This window comes from Cynara cardunculus (genome assembly GCF_001531365.2).
Source record: "Cynara cardunculus var. scolymus isolate 2C chromosome LG 10, CcrdV1, whole genome shotgun sequence".
In the NCBI taxonomy this organism is placed as follows: Eukaryota; Viridiplantae; Streptophyta; class Magnoliopsida; order Asterales; family Asteraceae; genus Cynara; species Cynara cardunculus.
In genome coordinates, this window is record NC_037537.1 from 286,404 (window position 1) to 308,156 (window position 21,753).

Sequence of the window (21,753 nt, forward strand, 5' to 3'; positions counted from 1 at the left end):
ATTAAATTAAATAAATTATTTAAGAAATGAGAACTTCTAAATAGTTGATTTGATACTAATATTGATATATTTTTTTCAAATTTTTATGATATCTTCAAATTTACATTTTATTTAAAAATAAAATCATTATTACTTTCTTAAGGAACACATAAAATTGTACTATAACATCGACAAAGATAAAAAATAAAATAGAACATTAATATCGAGAAGTATCTCGTTGTATAGCGCGAGTATCCTTCTAGTTATATATATGATGTATATTTTTCTAATTGTAATATAGAACTATATTTTTATATTTATGTTTTAATCATTTTTTTAAAATTGTTAATCTAATTACTTAGCAACCATAATTAGGGCTGTAAACGAACCGAACGAACACGAACGGAGGCTTGTTCGTGTTCGTTCGTTTAACTTAACCGAACAAACGAACGARCACGAACGGTAAACGAACGAAAATAATTGTGTTCATGTTCGTTCGTTTAGAAATCCAATGTGTTCGTGTTCGTTTATGTTCGTTCGTTAACAAGTTAAATGAACGTAAACGAACGAACATAAACGAACAGTCTTAACGAACATAAACGAACATGTCTAAATGAACATAAACGAACATGCCTCAACGAACATAAACGAACATAAACAAACATGCCTAAATGAACATAAACAAACATAAATGAACATCCCTAAATGAACATAAACGAACATAAACGAACATGCCTAAATGAACATAAACAAACGAACACCACTATTTGTAAATGATAACATAGTACTGTCACTAATAACAGATCCCATAATTTAAGGGAATCTTGCTTGAATCCCAATTATTAAAAAGGTTTTAAAATTTAAATTCAAACTAAATAAATAAAAATTATATATTAAAATTAATACATAAACGAACATAAATGAACGAACGTTCACGAACATAAATGAACGAACGTTCACGAACATAAATGAACGACGTTCACGAACATAAATGAACGAACGAGACTCTTGTTCATGTTCGTTCGTTTAACTAAACGAACAAAAAAATCACGAACATAAATGAACGAACGAGACTCTTGTTCATGTTCGTTCGTTTAACTAAACGAACAAAAAAATTTGTTCATGTTCGTTCATTTATTAAATAAACGAACATAAACGAACTTCCCGCCGAACGGTTCACGAACGGTTCGCTGAACGTTCGGTTCGTTTACGGCCCTAACCATAATTAAAATAAATTTGAAAGGAAAAGAAAGAGTAAACTACAATTTTAGTCCTTGTGGTTTGTTGCTTATAACAGTTTATATTCTTACAATTATGAAATATAAGATAATCATCGTAGTTTTTAAAAACGTCCACATTTGGTCCCTACCTCTAACGACAATTAAAAAAATCCGTTAGACTTTTTTTTCCTTCCAATTTTCTGTCATTTCTCTTATAAAAAAAATATTTAACTAATATATTAATATTATATATATATATATATTACATTGATATATACACGGTTCCCAACCCCTTCCACATCACACGTACTCATGCCCCACTCGTGACATCCTTATATTTCTATGTGGATCACCATTTCCGGTTCCCACCACCACCTGTCACTATCTTCGGCCCCCTGTCATAATTCACTCCCACCCTCCCCTGTTCTGATCAAAACTCATCTCTAATTCTCTATCTCCTATGTGCAACATGACCAAGCGACATTCCATATTCTCCAATCAATTGGGAGTTAAGGTCGGACTATCAGAGGGGTCAGATTTAGATATGTAGTTTTGTTAGTTGGGTTCGCCAATTACAAAAACCAAATATGCGGTGATGGTTGGTTCAATAAAGAGAAACCGCGATAGGAAGAACGATGTTCTTTTTCTGATCGAAGCAGATCAATTGAGATGCGATTGGTGGTGGTTCAAAGGGAGTTGGGAGTAAGGCAACGACTTAAGGCGGATGGTGGTGGGGCAGCCAAAGAAGGAGGTGAATTGTGGTGGTGGTAACTAGAGTAGGTAGAATTGGAAATCGACAGTCTGAAGGAGATATAACGAACTGGGTTTGGAAGGGACATAAAAGGACTAATGCCTCTCTATGTTCTTTTAAAGCTCCACCTGTGCATATATGTTATATATATATATATACATATATATGTATGTGTGTGTAAGTTATTGTATATAATTCATATAATATATATTAATTAAATTATATTTTGAAAAGAAAATAAGAGGAAAGTGCATAAAGAAACCCTTCACTTAATGGTTGTTTTTAACGGTGTGTAAAGGAATGGATCAAATCCATACGTTTATCTGGAAAATATAATGAGAGATCTTGTATTTTCAAATACTGTAGGGACTGAAACCGTTATAATGAACAAACCATGGGGACCAGAATTGAAGTTCACTAAAAAAAGATACAAGGTTGGCAATGATGATGAAGTGGAGCGGGAACATGGTGGTAATGTAGGCCGGTGGCATCATGGCCCACGAATTCCTCGATCCTATACCGTTTAAAATTATGAATCAAGGGCGGTGATGGTGTCGCCATCCGAAGATGGGCCCACAAGTACGACCTTTTACTTTTTGAGGGTAAATATTGGTGTGACAGTGGATCATATCCCATTTGGATGTCTGCCTTTTACACGTAGTACACCTCGTGAGTTTGGGCCCCACCCCATCTGATTTGCCACGCGGGATTACAGTCATTTTCTCCATTCTTGTCTACCTTATATTTCTTTCTCTTAACAGTTTATCAAAATATTTAATTTTTATATTTTTTAATTATTAAACGATAATTTTATACTTAATAATGACATTATTTTTTCACCTCGTTGTTAAGTGTATGGTTGGGAAATGGATCTTTTTAAAAGCACTAGAAGAGTATTTGTACAATGCAGCGAAATATATTTCGATTTTAATATTTCGTTTTTTTTATCTCAGTCAATGTTATAATACAGTTTTATGTGGTTTTGAGAAAAAAATAATGTTTTCATTTTTTTAATAAAATATAAATATAAAAAGATATCATAAAAAATTGAAAAAAACATTGATATTTTTATAAAAATAATAATTAAGTATTTTGTTATAACTCAATGATTATTCTAATTATATTTTAGATTTTTTATATTTAAAATGAGATGTTTATCGTGTATTTGATTATGATTATCTGCAGTTAGTTACACCAATTTAGATATGAAGTTTTAATAAGTTGTACTTACGCACAATCTACTTGTAATCTTGAGTTTTAAGTAACATGCATAATTAAACAGTACTTTATACATAAAATGTGATTTTTAAGAGTTTTTGTCAAATGTTTTATAATATAGTATACATATAATTATTTTGGGACAAACTAAAATATAAAAACAGACATTTATTTAGAGACGGATGAAATATTTAATTTGATAGCATCAGATTGATAATAACTGTAAGATTTGAATCAATTGTCATATGTATTTGAATTAAACAGAATTCATTTTAAGGTTACGTGAATTACACTGCCTACAATTCAAAGAGGTGTGAAAACCTCTCCCTCTTCAGAATAGAAGAAAGGTTTGTGTGAATTCTACTGTCCACACCCTATCTCTATCGAATATACTGAATCTATTGGATTCGGTTTTTAGTTCAAAATGGTTAGAAATCCTCGCTAAAGATGATTTTTGCAATTAATGTTTCAGCAACATAAAACCATAAAATAAAGCTTGGATTTTAAACAAACCCCTATGTTATATACATACATAGCATTGTTGATTGAGTTAATTATGAGCATTGAACTCTAAAGCAATCATCTGGTATATCACTAGATACCTGATTTACTTCTCATATAACGTTTTTCAGATGAAACATAACAGTATGTAGTGAATCAAGGCTTGTAGTTACAAACACTTTTACACAAGAAAAATACATATATATATATATATATATATATATATAGAGAGAGAGAGAGAGAGAGAGATGGTTGTGTACAAATGAAGTGGTTGAAAAGTTGATGTCATTTTTTGTGTGTTTGATGATGGATGGAATGTAATGTGCATATTATGTGTAGTCAGAAATCATGGGTTAGGATTAGGAGTAGATGTAGCACATGCACATGCACATGCACATGTACATACACATAGATATGGATATGGATGGCCCATGACTCAAATGGACCAATGTTTTATGTGTATGAAATAATTAGCCATTTTAATCAAACAATTTGGTTTCAACCAATCCTTGTAAACAACAATTGAATGTATAATGATAAGGTTTAAGAATCAAATAATTGAATAAAACGAGATTCGGTTTTTAATCAGTTTCAGTTTATTCGGTTTGGTAACCGAGTAAACCAAATAAGAGTACATGTTCCTTTTGCAACAGATGAATTATATGATCAAACACAAAACATCGTCTCCTCATATCACATTGTACATCAAACAAAAACGTTATCGAGCATCAAGCAAGAAAACCTCACCTAGCAATATAATATAATATATATGGGAAAAGTCTAAAAAAATCCAATTGACTTTTGTGTTTTAAACGATTAAGTCCTTGAACAATTTTTTTTGAATGAATAAGTCATTAGACATATTCCAAAACACATCAAATTAGTTCTTGTTACCTAAAAACTTAACCTGCAACTTGCTGATCAGGTAGAATTTTTGTATAGTTTTGAACTATTTTAAAATTAAAAGTGTTACATTAAATGATACAGCCTTTCAATTTCTTTATTATTTCTTTTATGTTTTATTAAATTAGTTATTTTATTTAATCAACCTTTTATTCAATAAATCCAATATTTTTTAGTTAAATTTTTAAAATTATATTTTGTAACAATGATTATTTATTTATTACTTAATTATTATTTATTTACTATAATAACAATGTTTATAAATCAAAACTTATAAAAGTATCAAACTTTTTAAGTAATTTGTAATGTTATAATTTTTGTTTTACTTATTAGTATTGCAATAATGCTTATAAATCAAATATTATATTAAAGAGGTTTGTTTGTTTGTTATTTATTTATTTATTTATTTATTTATTTATTTTTCTTAGTAAGGTAATTAAAAAGAATTACTAAATGAGTACTTTTTGACATTTTTTTTTAATTTTTATGTACATTTTCTAATAAATTTTTTACAATATTTATATTTTTATGTTTAAATGATCATTTCTTTTTTATTTTAACATATATTTTTTTTGTTTATTTACATTTTTTTAGTAAATCTTTCACAGTGATTACCTTTTTATGCTTATTTACAATGTTTATAAATCATAACTTTTATTAAATGCATCCAGTACATTTTTATTTTTCATAGTTAGGACATCAAGAAGTGTTATAAGAAAGTCAAATGGTTGTATCGCAACCATAAATAGATTAAATGATGCAATTGAAAATTAGTTCATAACACGACCTTCAATTTAATATAAATTAGGCATTACTCGGATATATATTGGTATATGTTGCCGCAACTTTTGATATATTTTGGTGTATTTTGACGTATATTTTGAAGCTAATTTTTAGTATATATATTGACAATTTTTGTAAGTTTGGAAAGAGTAATGAAAATCGTATGATTCATTTGGTCTCTAAGGATTTATTTGTTAGAAGGATGTATTTAATATGTTTCAAAAAGTATAAGGATTTATTTAACAAGTTTTAGAAAGTCCAATAATTTATTCATTCAAAAAAATTGTCTAAGCACTTGATCATTTAAAACACAAAAGTCCATTAGGTTTTTTTAGATTTTTCTCTATATAAAATAATAACAGTATAATATTAGTCCGTTTATTTGTGTAAAAATATAAAATATATCATATACCAGTATAATGTGTTGCTTTGTTTAGCCGAAATAGTAAAAAAAAAAATGATTGCTCAAATGACTAGATCATTTAACCCAAAATCCGAATAACTCACCAAGACCGAAAGATGCACAAGGCCCAAGTTGTCACCTTTGGGCCAGCAATGACCTTCCAAGCCCATTTTCAGCAAGTAAAAAAGGTTCGAGCTTTTTCAGGCCCGACTTCGGATGTGACCGTCAAAAAAAGCCCGATGAGATTTTTTAGGTTTCTTTAACCATTTTTGTTCATTCTGGGCACTGGCATGGTCCATTAGTACAATGACCTGATCTCAACCAAGCTTCCAAAGATCAAATTGATATTAAAAAAGTAAATGAAGATCCAATTGTGGCACTTGGAGCAGCAACACACAAATGATCCAAAAGTAGAGATTGAAAGTACCATCAACCAAGTTTAATGGAGTTATAAGACTACTACACTTATCAAGACTATTAAAACCAAAATGCTCCATTTAAACACAAAACAAAATATCTATCATCATAACTTGCCACCGTTGCCACCGCTAAATTCCCAGCCAAATTCATGAGTGGACAGAAGATTGAACGGTGAATAGAAGTGGGAGTGGATGAAATCCTGCATTAGTAATCTAGCTAAGGCGTTTTCTTAGTACAGCTTCAGCACGCTGCTCGAATTTTGGTAGGACCCACTCATGCTGAACTATATCAAGACCGTCTTTTTCTGCACCCAAACTCTGTGTATACAATGCAAACGATTAAGATTTGTTCATCAATGAAGCAAAATGAGACGATAATGCCTAAGATTTCTGCCTACGAGTGTCATCAAGGAAGAAAAAGAAACAGCGAAAGTGAAACAACCACAAATACCCAAAATTTTGATAGTTTATACCGGAAGTTGAGAAGGGCACGATAGTTGGATTAGTGACACCCAGTGGCCTAAACATGGCTGAATACTGAAGGACTTAAGTCCATCGCTGCTTGTAACTCCATAATTAGGTTGCCAGCCAAATCTACCCAAACCAAACCAAAAATCAGTATATCCCACCCGAACACAGACCTTACGTCTTTATTTCCAACTCAGATTGCAAAAAAGGCCAGCCAAATCTATCCAATACATGTATTTTATCAAATTGAGCACATATTTATTCCGACCAGTTCCTAATTTTCTCGAATTCCGAATTCGAGAAAATAAATGAGAATTTAATATTTCGAATCACTTTTTATTAGAGAAAATCCTCTGTAAGATTGAGATGAAAACAAGAGAATTTGGATAAGAGGCTTGGGTTCCGTGAGAATGAGAGTTATGGTGAGGAGGGTAAGAAGGGATCTCCACCCTTGGATCAATCCTAATTGAAGAGTTCCGCTAGATCAGCACTAATGAGAAGCACTCGATCAAATTCCCTTCTAGAGCGCAATTCATAGGTTAGTTTGAGACTAAAAGTAATCAAGGGTCCAAATCCCTTCTTATACTTCTCACCTTAACTCCTGTTCTTACATGATCCTTCATCATGGATAAGATGCTTACTTTTATAAACTGATGTAAACTAATTTACTCAAAGGGATGGTTTAATTCACAAGCCTATTCATTGGTCCAAACAGATAACAGAAATATCAGTCATGTTTTCTCTGGCCAATATCATTTTGTCAAAAGAACCAAGTTTTAGATTAAAATATTTGTGCGAGATAATACACATGCTTTCAATACATGCACTTTGTTTCTTGTTTTGCAGAACATAATACCTAGCAAAAGATAGGGTTGGCTCCTAAACAGGATCAGGTGCCCCCCAAGATGCATATAGATGGATTTTCTAGAGATGTGTAACAAAATTCAACATAACCCTTCCAACCACCAGCAAAAAGTGAGATATGGTACAATATAAACCACATTTCCTCTGCCTTCTTCAAGCCTAGCAGATCAAACCTATCAAGGATCCATTTTGAGGTAAGGATATGTGGAAGGCAAGGGTGTGCAACTGCTTTTCATTAAAAAGGCTAAATGTCCCACAAAAAAACATAGGCCTAGAAAAAGAACCCCAACAGCATATATCATATGATAGAACCATTTAATACCTTGGACGGATCAAAGCCAAATCCACTCATTTGCATCATCCGCTGTGTATCATCTGTGGCTGCATTATTAAATCATGTTAAATTAAATAGAATTTCATAAAATTCAATAGCAAGAATAGGTGTCAATGAACTCTTAATAGATGCTCAGTGGAATTAAAGGCGTAAGCAACTGACAGGATAACTAAATAGAAACTAGATGTGCAGAACACATACTAACCATTTTCCTCTCCCAGAATGAGACTAAATAAACCTCTCAACCCGAACAGATTAAGGAAGTACCTGATAAAAGCAAATTTACCGTCAGCAACCTTAGATGTATGACTCACGGAACAAAACTGGAATATGTTATTTTCAGAAGAAAAAAAGCATCTACTTCATAAATCCATAACGGCATACCAAGAGCGACTGCTAACATAGCTGACATCAACAGTACTCAAGTCAATCCCGTTCTGTAACATGGATCTAAACCTCTGAGTCAATGGAAAAGGTATCTTTGCTGCAAAAACACATGAATCAAGATGCTGTCATCATCAGAACAAAGTAAAAAGGTACCAAAACCGACATCAATATCATACAATCAATCATTATATCAGGAGGCACCGAGGCAGTTACTATTGGCATGCACAATTCGCACAACCAAAATGAAGTGGAAAAAGTACTTCACAAAAGAAAAGTAGAGTAGTTTCCTAGGATATTCAATGTAAATAATCACATAGAAAGAAGAGCAAATTATAAGTTAAAGAAGGTAAATCCACAAAATTGAATTCCAGGTGTAAAACAGAAGCAAAAAGGGAAATACCTGCTACAAACCCAGAAAAGAAGAAGTTAACCCATGCAAAAGTGAGGGTCTGGCAAAAAGGGGAGGGAGAATAGGATCAGATCCCATATAAAGGAAGTTTAACTCAGCAAAACTGTAGCGTGTGTAGAGAGGGAGAAAAGCAGCAGCACTTATGTTAAAAGATGTTGATTAACAATATAAAACAGCATACCTGTGGTATGATCATTGAAAGATTCTTCTTCATCATATCCATGGCCATGTTTGGATCAGAGAACATTTGTGCCTGTGGATTCTGAGCCTGGCCCTTGGGAACATGAAGTAGACCGTTATCCTGCAAAAATAGAGCAATGTCATCTGATTTACATATGCATTGGCATGCATTGAAACATAAAGGCTTCAATTGTGAGCTAATCTTAAAATAAAGTTTTGAGGATTCTCAAAGGAGAGGAATCCTTTGGATCTTCCTGCTAAGACTAAAAAAGGGTAGAACTTTATACATGCAGCAAATATAGTGAAAGCTTCTTTTACAATCGAGAATTACATAAGATGACAAGGTGAGCCTCGAATAGAATGATGCAGTATATGCCTAATAGGAATTACTTGGAGAAGGGAGAAACATTAGAAAATGCCCAACACATGGTCACCCAAATATTCTATGAGGAGCATGAGACAAATTGGGAGACTTCGTAGTTAAAATGATTTCTGCACAACAAATGTGGCACAAAGTAATATCATGATCAGCTTGTGGCTAGCTCACTTGCAATGTAGGCTGTTTATGCGGTTAAGCAACCTAATTATCATCACCACTGATCTATGTTGTAAACCCGCTTCAATAATAATACAATACTTATAACCCATTTCAAAATCACAAACATCCAAACTAAGAAATGAATTTAAGATGTTGTTTGGTTGGCAAAATTCAAAGAATTTCAAGGGAATTGGAATGATCAATTCATTTAACCAAATGCCAATTCCTTTGGTTGGTCACATTTTGAAATGGATGGAATCCTTTGAATTCCACAAATTAAAGAATTCATTATTCCTTGGTATAAGTGGAGGAATTTAATTACATCAATTTGCATCCAATTTAACAAATACTACCCACCTCTTGCCTCCATCACGACCAAGCTACCACTGTCACTGCCTCCATCCATTTACCCCCACCTCTACCACATCACTACTATCGCCATCACAACTGCCACCCATACCACGGACCACCATGCCACTATTGTTGTTGTCACTCACCCCCCGCCACCCGACCAACATTGTGGGGTGGTAGCGATGACGACAACAGCAGTGGCATGGTGGTCGGCGGGGAGGGGATAGGGATGGGATGGGTGTGGCAGTTGTGATGACAACAGTAATGGCTTAATGGTAGCGGTTTGGGTGGGTGGTGGGTAGGGGTGGGTCGGCGTGGTAGTTGTGACGACAATAGTAATGGCATGGTGGTCAGTGGTCAGTGAGGTAAAGGTGGGAGTGGGTATAGTGCGACCCCCCCCCCCCAAACCACCAATACCACCAGGCCACTATTGTCATCATCAGAGGTGCCACCCCCACCTCAGACCACCAAGGCACTAATGTCATTGTCATGATTGTCACCCCTTAAACAAAGATGGAGATATTAATTCTTTTGAGATATTCCATTCCAATTCCTACCAACCAAACACGTGTCAAATTCCATTCCAATTCCTTTAAGTCAAATCCCTTTGATGGATTCCAATTCCACCAAATTCCATTATGCAAACCAAAAGCCCCCTAATAGTTATGATGGTTTGGGATAAGCTTCAGCCACCATGAAATAGATAAATTTAAATCAATTACCCAAAACATGACGTCAAAATTCAGCAACATGATAGCTCTAGTTCCATTTTTCACAATAAGACCTGTGAATTACAATTAGAACTATTCCAGCAAATGATTCATGAATTTCTTAAAATCATCCTTCACTGTTGCTAATATATCTTAAATTCAATCCTTTTATGGAGGAAAAGTGGATTATTTCCTTCAATTTAAAGAGGGTAGATTCAACCAAAAAATTCCTAAATCCCTCAATTCAACCAACAATTAATATCAAAACACTTAAAGGTAAATCAAAAAGGCATACCTCATTCGTATAATATAACTTCCGAGCACGAAATGCCTTCGCTGGTATAAAATTAGCAGCTGCCCGGAGGTTTCTAGCCCTGATTATAACTTGCCTAAAAATCCACAATAAAACAAAATCAAAATCAAATTCAGACAGAGCTTATCGACTATCGATACATATTCATATAAACAAAAAGAATTAACTAACCCTTCTTTGATGATTTTGGCATCGGGCAATTGAGAAGTACGCATGAGCTTGGAGACAAAGTAACGAAGTACTCCGATGAGAACCATAACTACCGATAACGGTATTAGCACCCAGTCTCTGATCGCGGTGTCCAACACCAATTCCTCCGCCATTGTTGATTGATCTGATTCCTCTGTAGATCTCTTTCTTGTATACCCCAAAATTCAGAATCAGTGTGTGTTCAGTTGATCAGTAAATCCTTTGTGCCCCCAATGGCCGTCCGGCGTCGTATTATTTCATAATTGGGCCACTCTAAGCCCAAAAAATAATAAGGTCTATTTATTTAAAAAATATTATATATTATAACCCGAACTAGAATCATGTTAGAACAGACTGTTTTCGTGAGATTCGTAAAACCATTTAAATAATACTAAATCTTCACAGGAAAACTTTGTTTTTATTGTGAAGGTTTGCAGATTTTTGTATTTTTACAGTGTTGTGTTGTGAAGTTTTAGTGTTATTTTATGGTCTCATTGTATTTGTAACTAACTTCAAAATTTATCTAAATATTAAAGAACATGATATTTAAGTATATAATTTTATGGTCGGTTTCACGTGAGACCAACATGTTTTTGTAAGACTCATGAGATCAACATGTTATTATGAGATCGTGAGATATAAAAAACATTGAATTTTCACATCAAAAATTTGTGAAGGTACAAAAAGCACCGAACATTCATAACAAAACATCATGAATGTACAAACCTTCACAACAAAAATATTGTGAAAGTTTACCTTCACGGTGTTTTGTTTTGAATGTTCAGTGTTATTTTTATGGCCTTACAAAAACAAACTGGTCTCACAAGATTTCAAATCTAAAACTTTAAATTGGGTTTTAGTTAAATTCATAATCTTCTCATCATATATATATATATATATATATATATATATATATATATATATATATATATGTGTATCATTATTTTATTTAATATACACTTAATTAATTCATCATCCTTATATTTTCTTTCCTTTAATAAGGTAATAATGTGTCTTTATATGATTAGATAGTGTTTGATAAGCAGACATGATATCATTCAATAGGATTGGACAGGAGGACTGGACATGACAAGAGAGCAAGACTGGATGGGAGAGGGTTAGACAGAGCAAGTGTTTGTCTGATACTTGATACGACTAGGACTTGATATACCAAATTAGGGATTTATATTTTGTTTCTTAGCGGTTTAATGGAACTCACAGCTTATTCAATCAGCTATACATGATTGTTTGGCAATGGCTTAATGATATATAAAGTGACTTATTCAGTAAGCTTCTAGGGGAGTTCTATACGGAAAGTTGAGTTTTTTTTCTTCCAAACATGTCTCACCTAATTAAGAAACATGTTCATTCTATCTATGAAAAAACTCTTAGGGGCTGTTTGTTTGGCTCTTAATGGTGACATTAAGAGCCAACCTCTTAATCGGTAAGAGGTAAAAGTTGTTTGGCAAAAAAAAGCCTCTTAATGATTACATGACCCTCTTAACCATTTTGTGTCTAGGACTTCACTCAATCATTCAGATATCATTTGTTCCATCTTTACCCTTCCCACTCCTCTCTTCCAGCATCACAATCCTTCCCTCTCTTCTAGCGTTGCTTTCACAATCCGAGGAGTCTTCCAGCGTCGCCTTCACGATTTCCACCGTCTCCATCTTCGGTCACCTTCACCGTCTCTATCTCCGGCCTTCCACAGCTTCGCCGGTTGTCGCCTCCACCGTCTCCATCTTCGGCCTTCCACAGCCTTCTACTATAGCCGCTTCACATCGCATCCCCCACGATCGTCGTTCTTCCGTTCACCATCCTTCCCCCCCCCCACTATCGTCGCTTTTCCGGTCGTCTCCTCCGGTCGCCGTCTTCCAGCTGCTCCTCCGGTCGCCGTCTTCTAGCTGCTCCTCTTGTCGCCGTCTTCCAACTGTTCCTTCGTTCGGCCTACTGCTTCCTACATCTGCTTCCTATACCTTCCTTTTCCAAGTATTTCATCGCCTCCCCTACTGCTTCCCTCTACCAGATTAATTAGGGCTATTTGTTAATTAGGGCTCGTACGTTAATTAGGGTTGTTTGTATGTAGGATGCGTTTTAAATGGGTATATGCGTAGGTCTGTTTGTTGTATATGCATAGTTCTGTTTGTTGATAAATGGGTATATGCATAGTTCTGTTTGTTGATAAATGGGTATATGCATCATGATTTTGCTGTATATACATCATGATTTTGATACATCCTAACATGGTAAGCTTGTTCATAACTTGGTTGTGAAATCATAATGATACATCCTAACATGGTAAGCTTGTTGATAAATGGGTACTTGCATCATGATTTTGCTGTATATGCATCACTTGGTTGTGAAATCATGATGATACATCCTAAATCTTTCAGAGGGTTAAAATGGTAATTTATTGTCATTCAGAGAACAGTTACCAAACAACATTATTTCATTCAACACTTAACCATTCTGATCCTCTTAACCATTCTGACCTCTTCACTATTCTGCACTAAATCATTCAACAACTGCCAAACAGCCCCTTACACAAAAATCTCACTCTATATAAACAAATTGATCAACACAACAACTTTATCTATACAGGATTTAAGGGTTGTTTGGTTGGTTTTACATTAAGTTCTATATGGATAAACCTATTTGCGTGGCTTAATTTGTCTTTGTAGATTGGGAAAGTTTTTATTTGGAAGGGTATTAAATAGACAAAAACGTGCTTTTGATTGGAAATGACATGTTTGAAAAAAAATTGGCTTTCTGTATAAAGTTCATTCCTAAAGCTTACTGAATAAGTTACTTGCTATATCATTAAGGCACTATCAAATAGTCTAGTATAGTTGGTCAAATAAGTTGTGAGTCTCATTAAATGGTTAACGAACAAACTCTTAATAGAAAACCAGCCAAACAGGCTCTTACTCATATACATAATCCGTTTTAACAAAAAAAGGTTCAAAAACCACAAATTGGAAATGTGTATAACTTCCACCATTTTAAATGTCGTCGTCGAAACTGCCACCCCTACCCATCCCAACACCACCAATACCACTAGTGTCATCGTTACAGTCGCCACCCCTACCTACCACCATGATAGTAACATTTTCGTCACAACCACCATGCCCACCAATCAATATTATCATTATATCATATTTATGATCTCAGAAAGAAAAAAAACATGAAAATTGGAATAAAAGGGTATTTGGATTTCATTCCAATTTTGAAACTAGAGGAGACAACAACTAGGGATTTTGACAACACACACTTTTAGTCCAAGATTGAAAGCTCAATTCCAAGAGCTGAGCTGAGCTGAGTGATACAGCTACAAGCCAAAGCCTAGGAGAATTGTGATTCATGGATGATACAAGGGCCATGAGCAACAGCATCTTGTTCTTTAAATCATCTTAATCGTTCAGCTCGTAAAACACAAACTTCGGATTTGCTCTCCATACGTTACCGGTTCAAGTTTGTGAAGGGTCTTCCGTTCAGGCTCTAAGGGGCCATGAGATTAATCAAGGTAGACTCTTGGACACCCATGGTAAAAACTTTAAGCAAAATGAAGCAATTACACGATAAAAAGCCTAAAAAGGGCTCCATTGAAGACTAATCAAACTACATTGTATCCAAGGTTAGGCATTTACAAAGGGAAAACAGCTAAACATAAGATCAAGAAAACCATATCCATATCCAGTCACATTTCGTTCAACTTCTACATAAAACAAGTTGCAACCCATGTTACGATCTAATCATGTCAGCGAAACCATCAAACACCCAAACTTTTTAGAAAACAAAAAACTACGACTTTCTTCACAGGGCATATGTCAGACCAACCATTAACTATTAGGCGGTGAATTCCTTTGCATATCTGAAAAAACATAAACATCAACAAATCCATCAGTAGTCGAGTAAACTTCAAACCACAAGCATCTAAAACATCTTCATACATCTACAATCATAAACAGAACAAACCGGTAAACCAAACCAAACAAACACAGTGTATCCCACACACAGGTAGGGCCGGAGGAGGTAGGATGTATGCAGAACTTCCCTCCACCCCACGGGTAGACAGAGTTTAGGGTTTAGGGCTGTAAATAAAAATGCAACACTGACAACTAGTAGCGCAAAATGAAAAGCTCAGGACAAAAAAGCAGAAGCTAGGTTAGAACAAAGAAGGAAAACGTAAAATACAGTACCGGAAGATTAAAGGGCTAAAATACGCACCAGTCCATGTAAGTTGATAACACTATTGCTTGAATAAATGGTGTCGGACCAATAACTCAGGTATTCCCATTGCAGAAATGCTTTCACATCCAAAGAGCTCCCGAAGCTTTGCATCACATAGGATCATCACTGGATTTTGAGGATCCTATCATCAAAGAAACAAGGAATAGAAAACAAGTTCACCCATCTGTAAGTATGGAAGAATAGTATCAACTTGTGCTGTTTGTATTACTCTAATACAAACATCAGAAATAGATGTAGTCATGGAAGCCTACATATCACTTCGAATTTTCAAAAAGCGCACCACAGGTTCCTTATTTCCCAATGAAATTTACCTGAAATAAAATGCTGCTGCTTGTCTACTGAATTCAATTTATCACATTACTTTCAATGAACTGAAAGCAGCATACATGTAAGCATACATGAAAAAGAGTCTTTGTTGGAGGCCACAGCATAAAGAAATATGCATGTAATCGCATTCTCTGGTCCAATTGCCATGACATGACAAGTTTTTGGAGGCCACAGCATAAAGAAATAAGCATGTAAATATATTAGAACTCTTTCAGTTTGTGGCGTCTTGGATGTTGCAATGCCAAAGTACTTTCGGTCGGCCTCTTGCCTCCCTTCATTTGTACCTCCATTAAATCTTCCTGAATCAGTGAATCCTATTCAATGCAATTCTCAACTTTATATACATACATATATCATATATGTAAGTGTGTGTATACATATATAGTGTGTGTGGACTCACACGTGAACACATTTATCACATTGAAAGTTGCATTGAGTAGGATCTCGGAAGGATCTGAACTGAGGCATAAAGAGAGGCGAGAACGACTTGATTCCTTCTGTTTCTGTGGCATTGTTCTGGCTTCTAGAAAAAAGAAATTATCTATCAAGTTCTTCACTCAAAATATGCTGATTATAGCAAAGATTGACTGAAGAACATGGGCTATATTTCACAAACTAGCTGATAGCTAGCTGTTAGCAGATAAACTAACCATGTATGGTGAAAACTAATGTCGAAATATATATCGGAATGGGAGAAGGTGGAAAATAGAACTCATGGAGCTTATTGAAACAAACACTACTTGAAGTAGGCTTTTCTAAAAGATAGCTATAACATAAAGGATTTTTTGAAAAATTGAACTAGCTAATGGTTGCCAAACTGGCTTTTCAATAAACAGGCACCAGAAAATCTGCCCTTTTCACCAGACGCTAAATTCGCTTTAGCTAGCTACTTAGTTGCAGATCTGCTATAGTCAACAACTTGATCAATCTCTTCCCATGTTAACTGTTGTTCAATCTGTCCTTGAGATGTCAACACTGATGGCAATATTTTCTTATTTATCATTCTTTCAATAGTCAACAAATTTTTTAGAAGCGTATGTCCAGATGAATGTTGGATTCATTTTGGGATGCAAGGATTAATACCTACAGATAAAGCAAGTTATTTCATACCTCAAGGTTATTAACCTTTATGTACTCCCAAACAAGCCTCAAAGCCTCCGATTGGGACATTTCTCTTTCTCCAGTACCCAGACAGTTGGCAAGTGCATCAGAAATTATAACTTGACAAGGAACATTATCTGTACTTTCAGCTTTAGGCTCGACTATTGGTTCAACTTTGACCTTCGATCTTTTACGAGATGATTCTTCTGCAATATTCAACGTATGGTAATATCACATTCAAGGAAATAATGGCTATATTAGAAAAATACGGCATAATTTATTCATATCCCCTTTTACATACTTGTAGGTTCGAGTCGGATGATATGCTTGGCAAGCAACTTATTCATCTTGAACATATCAGTGCAATCAGTTTCAAATACAACACGCAAGGCATCATCACAAATTATCTTTCTCTTGTTGCCTGGATCCTGGAGGTTGTTTTTCTTAATGTATGCCCATAGCTGCTTCACAATCTGAACACGATGAACATTCAAACGTTTAGCAACATGATACAGTACTGTATCCCTATTAATGCTATACTACAGTCTCTTCACTTGAATGGGTAAGATTATGTATATTATGCGTTTCCCATCATGAAGCCAAAGTTATACATAAACTACATGATCAAAATACATTATGTCCTTAGAAAATTATGCATTGCTTAAGCTGTGAATCATACATCAGTCCTTGATAATGCTGACTCGCCAACAATAACTTGAAGCTCAGGTGTAATACCACAGAGTTTATTAAGGCCCCCTGGTCCACCTCTTCTTTTGGTTCCTGCTGAACCCCTGAGATGACATGAAAACAACAGCATGGGGATTAAAAGCGTTCCCATTTCTAGTTGCCAATGGCCAATGTTCAACCATTGATATATAAGGCATTATTCATGTTACAGTAATTGTCTCTCATAATGACCATGGTGCATATTGGACTTGTATGCCTATATTTGGCAAATACATGAGAAGTCAAATGCTAATAATAATGAATAAATATTAACACGCATAATCTTGATCAAATTTATATAGGTAGTTGCTGCCTATTTTAATCCTGAAATAGAAGATGCAAGAACATATTAACTGTTGCTACAAGAACTACGATCATGCTAGTTTATAAGTCCCAACTGCCATGCCAACTACATTTTAATATGCTTAAGCCCTCTGGGAGCGCATTAACATAGTAACAATTTAACATGGTATTTCCTTCATGTCCATGGTAAAGCTTTGGCAAGAACAAAACCACCAGACCATATTTATTACCATGAGTTCTGCAAAGCGTTACACTTGGTAGGCTATGAGCTTAGTATTAAATGGTGAAATTTAAACACATTCCTTATCAATACTAACCAAAGTTAAGACCTAAAAGGAAGCATAATAGAGAAATGGGTTCAAACAAAGTGAAAGAACTCTATAAATTATGTTGCATAAAAGAACCCACTCTAAGATGGATATCTGTTGAACAATCTTCACTGTAATCAGAAAACAACATCAAGCTTCATGAACAAGATTCGAGGTCCATAATTTATGAATGCAATGTAGATTTTCATGTTTCTTTGGATCACGGGACTCCATACTATGATAAGATAGATGCCATTGGCTCCAACTATCCCTCAAATTGTATATTTCTATTTATTTTTACTTTCGGTTAGAAGATTTGTATCAAGCAAAATCCTCATGCTTGTCAATGCCTAATGTATACTGATAACAGTTTCTCACATTGGCAGTGCCTAATATCAGTCTCTGGTCTGAAATAGTCCCATTCTTCTTACATGATTATGACCATCAAACTTCATAATCTTTCTTGCAACACTTTCCAAGTTTATACAGTCTCATCCTATTTACAAACCCGACAAGCTGCACATGTGAACATCATTTTCATTGACAATTCTCTCATCCCACATTTCTTTTAAGTTAACCTAGCTCATTTCTAGTACTCCCATCTTTTAGAAAATGTTGCACTTCAAAATGATGACTTCAAGAAAAGAGCTACAGTTCCCACTTCAGGATGCTATAAGAAAGATGCTTCCACCATCCCCGTGAAAATTGCAACCCTTGACTTGTTTCAAGAGTACTCGTCAAAGGCCTTAAAACACCCTTAAATATGACAAAACATGGGAATCTTGTGAGCATAAACCAATATCATTAATTATTTGTAAAGATGGCAATGAGTTGGAGAAATAATTTTAGTCCAAAAGTGATGAACAATTGAAAATTTTGCAACTTCGAGGGTGCGAAGAAACTAACTTCTATTTCTGGAGTACAAGTATAACAAGTCATATTTGGGTAGTTAGGTAAAATAAAACATAAAACACATGAGGCCTTTCGTCTAATCAATAATTAAACTGAAGATCCATGGCAAATGTATCATTTTTCTAATGAAGTAAACCAGACGGGAAAGTGTAAACCTTTCTTTCAAGAGGGGGCAATAATAATTAAACTCTTGAAGTCCAAAAATTTATATCCTACTTAGACGTATTTCGTACTAATTAGCTACGTATTTCGTACTAATTGGCTACGTATTTCGTAACCCTAACCCTAACCCTAACACACGGACAAACAAAAAGTTATTTGAAACATTGATTCAAACTGACAAAAATAGATTAGAGAAGTACCCTTTTTTGGCCTTTTCAGACGATTTGCCAACCGCATCCTGAACAACAACTCCTCCCTCAGTTTTCACCTCCGGTAACGGCTGCACTTGTGTCGGCTGAGGCGAAGGAGAAAGCACCACCGCCTGTGACGGTGCCGTAGGCTTACTGAAATTAAGCTCAACAGGGTGACGCTGACGTTGTTGTTGTCGCTGCTGCTGCTGCTGTTGTTGTTGAAGGGCGAAATGGGGATGGTGAAATTGAGGCGGAGGCTGAGGGACATGAGGCTGTGGTTGGCCAAAATGATATTGAGCATGTTGTTGCTGTTGTAGGGCAAAATGGTCCTTCGCAATTCCCGAGGTAGTGACGGGCTGAGGAACGGAGGGCTGCGGCGGCGGCGGCGGTGGTGGTGGTGGGTTGTGGTAGTGAGATTGCGATCGAAAGAGAAGGAGATTGATTTGGTCACGGATGAAGACGGCTTTATGAGACAAATCAAACCCTAATTTTTCTCCAAGCTGATGAACAACATCGCTTAGGGTTGTGAATGATTTAGGGTCGGATTGACTGAGAAGAATCTCAACTCCTTTAGCTATCTCTTGGTCGGACACCATGGCTACTCTCTTTCACATATATAAAAATATACACAATTTTACCGAATTGATTTTCCCCTCCCTCTCTCTCTCTCTCTCCCTCTCTCTCTCTGTGAGAAACTTTCTCTCTCTATATCTCTCTCTTTCTCTCTCTATATGTATCTCTTTCTCTCTCTCTCTCTCTCCGCTCTCCTCTCGTTATCTTACCCTCTTTTATTTATTTATTATTTTTTTTTACCCCTTTTATCTTGAGTACAATAATATAACTATTTGATTTAATTTTAAATAAGTATTTGTTTCTCAATAATAATTTTTAAATGTGAAATTTAATAAAAATTATTGATATTCAAATATCTACGTTATCTTATTATTATTATTATTATTATTAGAAGGATACTCATACAATGCAGTAATATATATCTCGATTTTAGTGTTTCGTTCTTTTTTATTTTAATTGATGTTATATTACTGGTGTGATTTTTATCATCCAACATCGTAACCATTTGATTTTATATGGTTTTTAACGACTTCCTAAATACACATTCGTTCTTGCTAGTTTGACTAGTGGTCCTTGGTTTACATCTAAGGCGGGGCTCGATTAAGGAATGATTAATAGTCTGTTTTAATCGTCAATTATTTACCATTTTTTAACGTTACGTTATGATCTATAATAAAGGAATAATATCAATAAGCAATGCAATTGAAGCACGGGTTTCATACGTTCAAAAAAGATAGAACAAAGAAACGAGGATGACCGATGTAAATTTTGATTAAAATGGTTACAACATGATTTGTTAATAAATCTGTATGTAACCCACTGCACAACATAGTGTTTTTGCATCATTTGTTATGTGTTGAAGGTTGTATGGGCATGTTGTCAACTCTTTACGGAAACTTTATCCAGCTCTTAATTCGATAGTTAATGCTTTTGTTTCAAAATGGGGTTAAGCCAGTAAAAATTATGGCTCGTTTCTCATCTGCTAATTGAATTGGTGTTTCTTTTGTTGTTGTATAAGGATACGTATCGAGCCTTTCCTTGATTTTGTTGAACAAGGTTTTGTTGGTGATATACATTTAATAATGGTTGTAACTTTTTTCTGGTAACCGTGAATACATGTAATATAACCGAACATTAAAACTAAATACCAACCTGTCAATTTGTTGCATCATGGTGATACTGGTGTTTATAGTTGTTTTTTTAATTATGAATGTACAAACTAACTTACACATATCTTAACTGATTTTATAAAATCTTAAAAAAAGACAGTCAATAAAACCCTCTCTAACTTTGAAAAAACTCAAACCAGTGAATCGTAGTAAACGATCAGACCCATTTTTAGGTGGGTCTTGTTTGCATGACCCACACGTTACTACAAATAACCCAAAAATAAATTAATGAAAATATACGATATAAGGGTGTTTGGGATTGTTTATTTAAAATAAATTATACTTTTTTGTAATAGTGTTTATCAATTTATGTGATGTTAAATTGAAGTTATTATAAAAAATGCTTATATCAACTTATAACGGTACCAAAACATAATAAAATAAACTGATAAATATTTTTTTCCCTTTCAAACATTAGGGGGTGTTTGATTCAGATAATGGAATTTGATTGAATTAGAATACATCAAAAGAATTTGACTTTGAAATAATTGAAATGGAATTTGTTGGAAATTGACCACGCATTTTAGTTGGTATGAATTGGAATGAAATATCTCAAAAGAATTGGAACAATCGTATTTGTTTGGACTATCGCACTCATCGCCTCGCCCACATCCTACCAACCACCATGTCACTATTGTCGTCATCACATTTATCGCCCCACCCCTACCCAAACCCTGCCCCCTACCACTCTTATCCACCCCTACTTCGTACGTGGGGGTTGTTAGGGGAAGGCAGAGTGGTAGCTGTGACGACTACAGTGGTAGGATGGTGGTTAGTGGTGGGTTGGAGTAGGGTAAGGTGGGGGTGGAG

At 34.8% G+C, this 21,753-nt stretch overlaps 2 protein-coding genes across 3 annotated transcripts; both read right to left on the reverse strand.

Moving 5' to 3' along the window:
- Positions 1-6,082: 6,082 nt before the first annotated feature.
- On the reverse strand, positions 6,083-11,150 carry LOC112519847 (ER membrane protein complex subunit 3-like). Of its 2 annotated transcripts, none has more exons than XM_025128149.1 (8): positions 10,903-11,150; positions 10,714-10,807; positions 8,821-8,940; positions 8,631-8,679; positions 8,228-8,327; positions 8,049-8,110; positions 7,832-7,890; positions 6,083-6,495 (listed from the first exon to the last, which is right to left on the reverse strand). In XM_025128149.1, exons 1-8 carry the CDS (start codon positions 11,052-11,054, stop codon positions 6,391-6,393), a joined length of 741 nt encoding a protein of 246 aa, XP_024983917.1. In that variant the 5' UTR covers positions 11,055-11,150; the 3' UTR covers positions 6,083-6,390. The 2 variants fall into 2 exon arrangements, with proteins under 2 accessions (XP_024983917.1, XP_024983918.1); XM_025128150.1 differs by lacking the exon at positions 6,083-6,495 and adding an exon at positions 7,243-7,682 and having other exon boundaries at positions 10,903-11,124.
- A 3,372-nt stretch (positions 11,151-14,522) lies between these two features.
- On the reverse strand, positions 14,523-19,881 carry LOC112518848. The gene is made up of 6 exons (XM_025126611.1): positions 19,211-19,881; positions 17,279-17,390; positions 16,901-17,072; positions 16,609-16,805; positions 15,148-15,292; positions 14,523-14,791 (listed from the first exon to the last, which is right to left on the reverse strand). Exons 1-5 carry the CDS (start codon positions 19,795-19,797, stop codon positions 15,170-15,172), a joined length of 1,191 nt encoding a protein of 396 aa, XP_024982379.1. The 5' UTR covers positions 19,798-19,881; the 3' UTR covers positions 14,523-14,791; positions 15,148-15,169.
- Between the last annotated feature and the right edge of the window lie 1,872 nt (positions 19,882-21,753).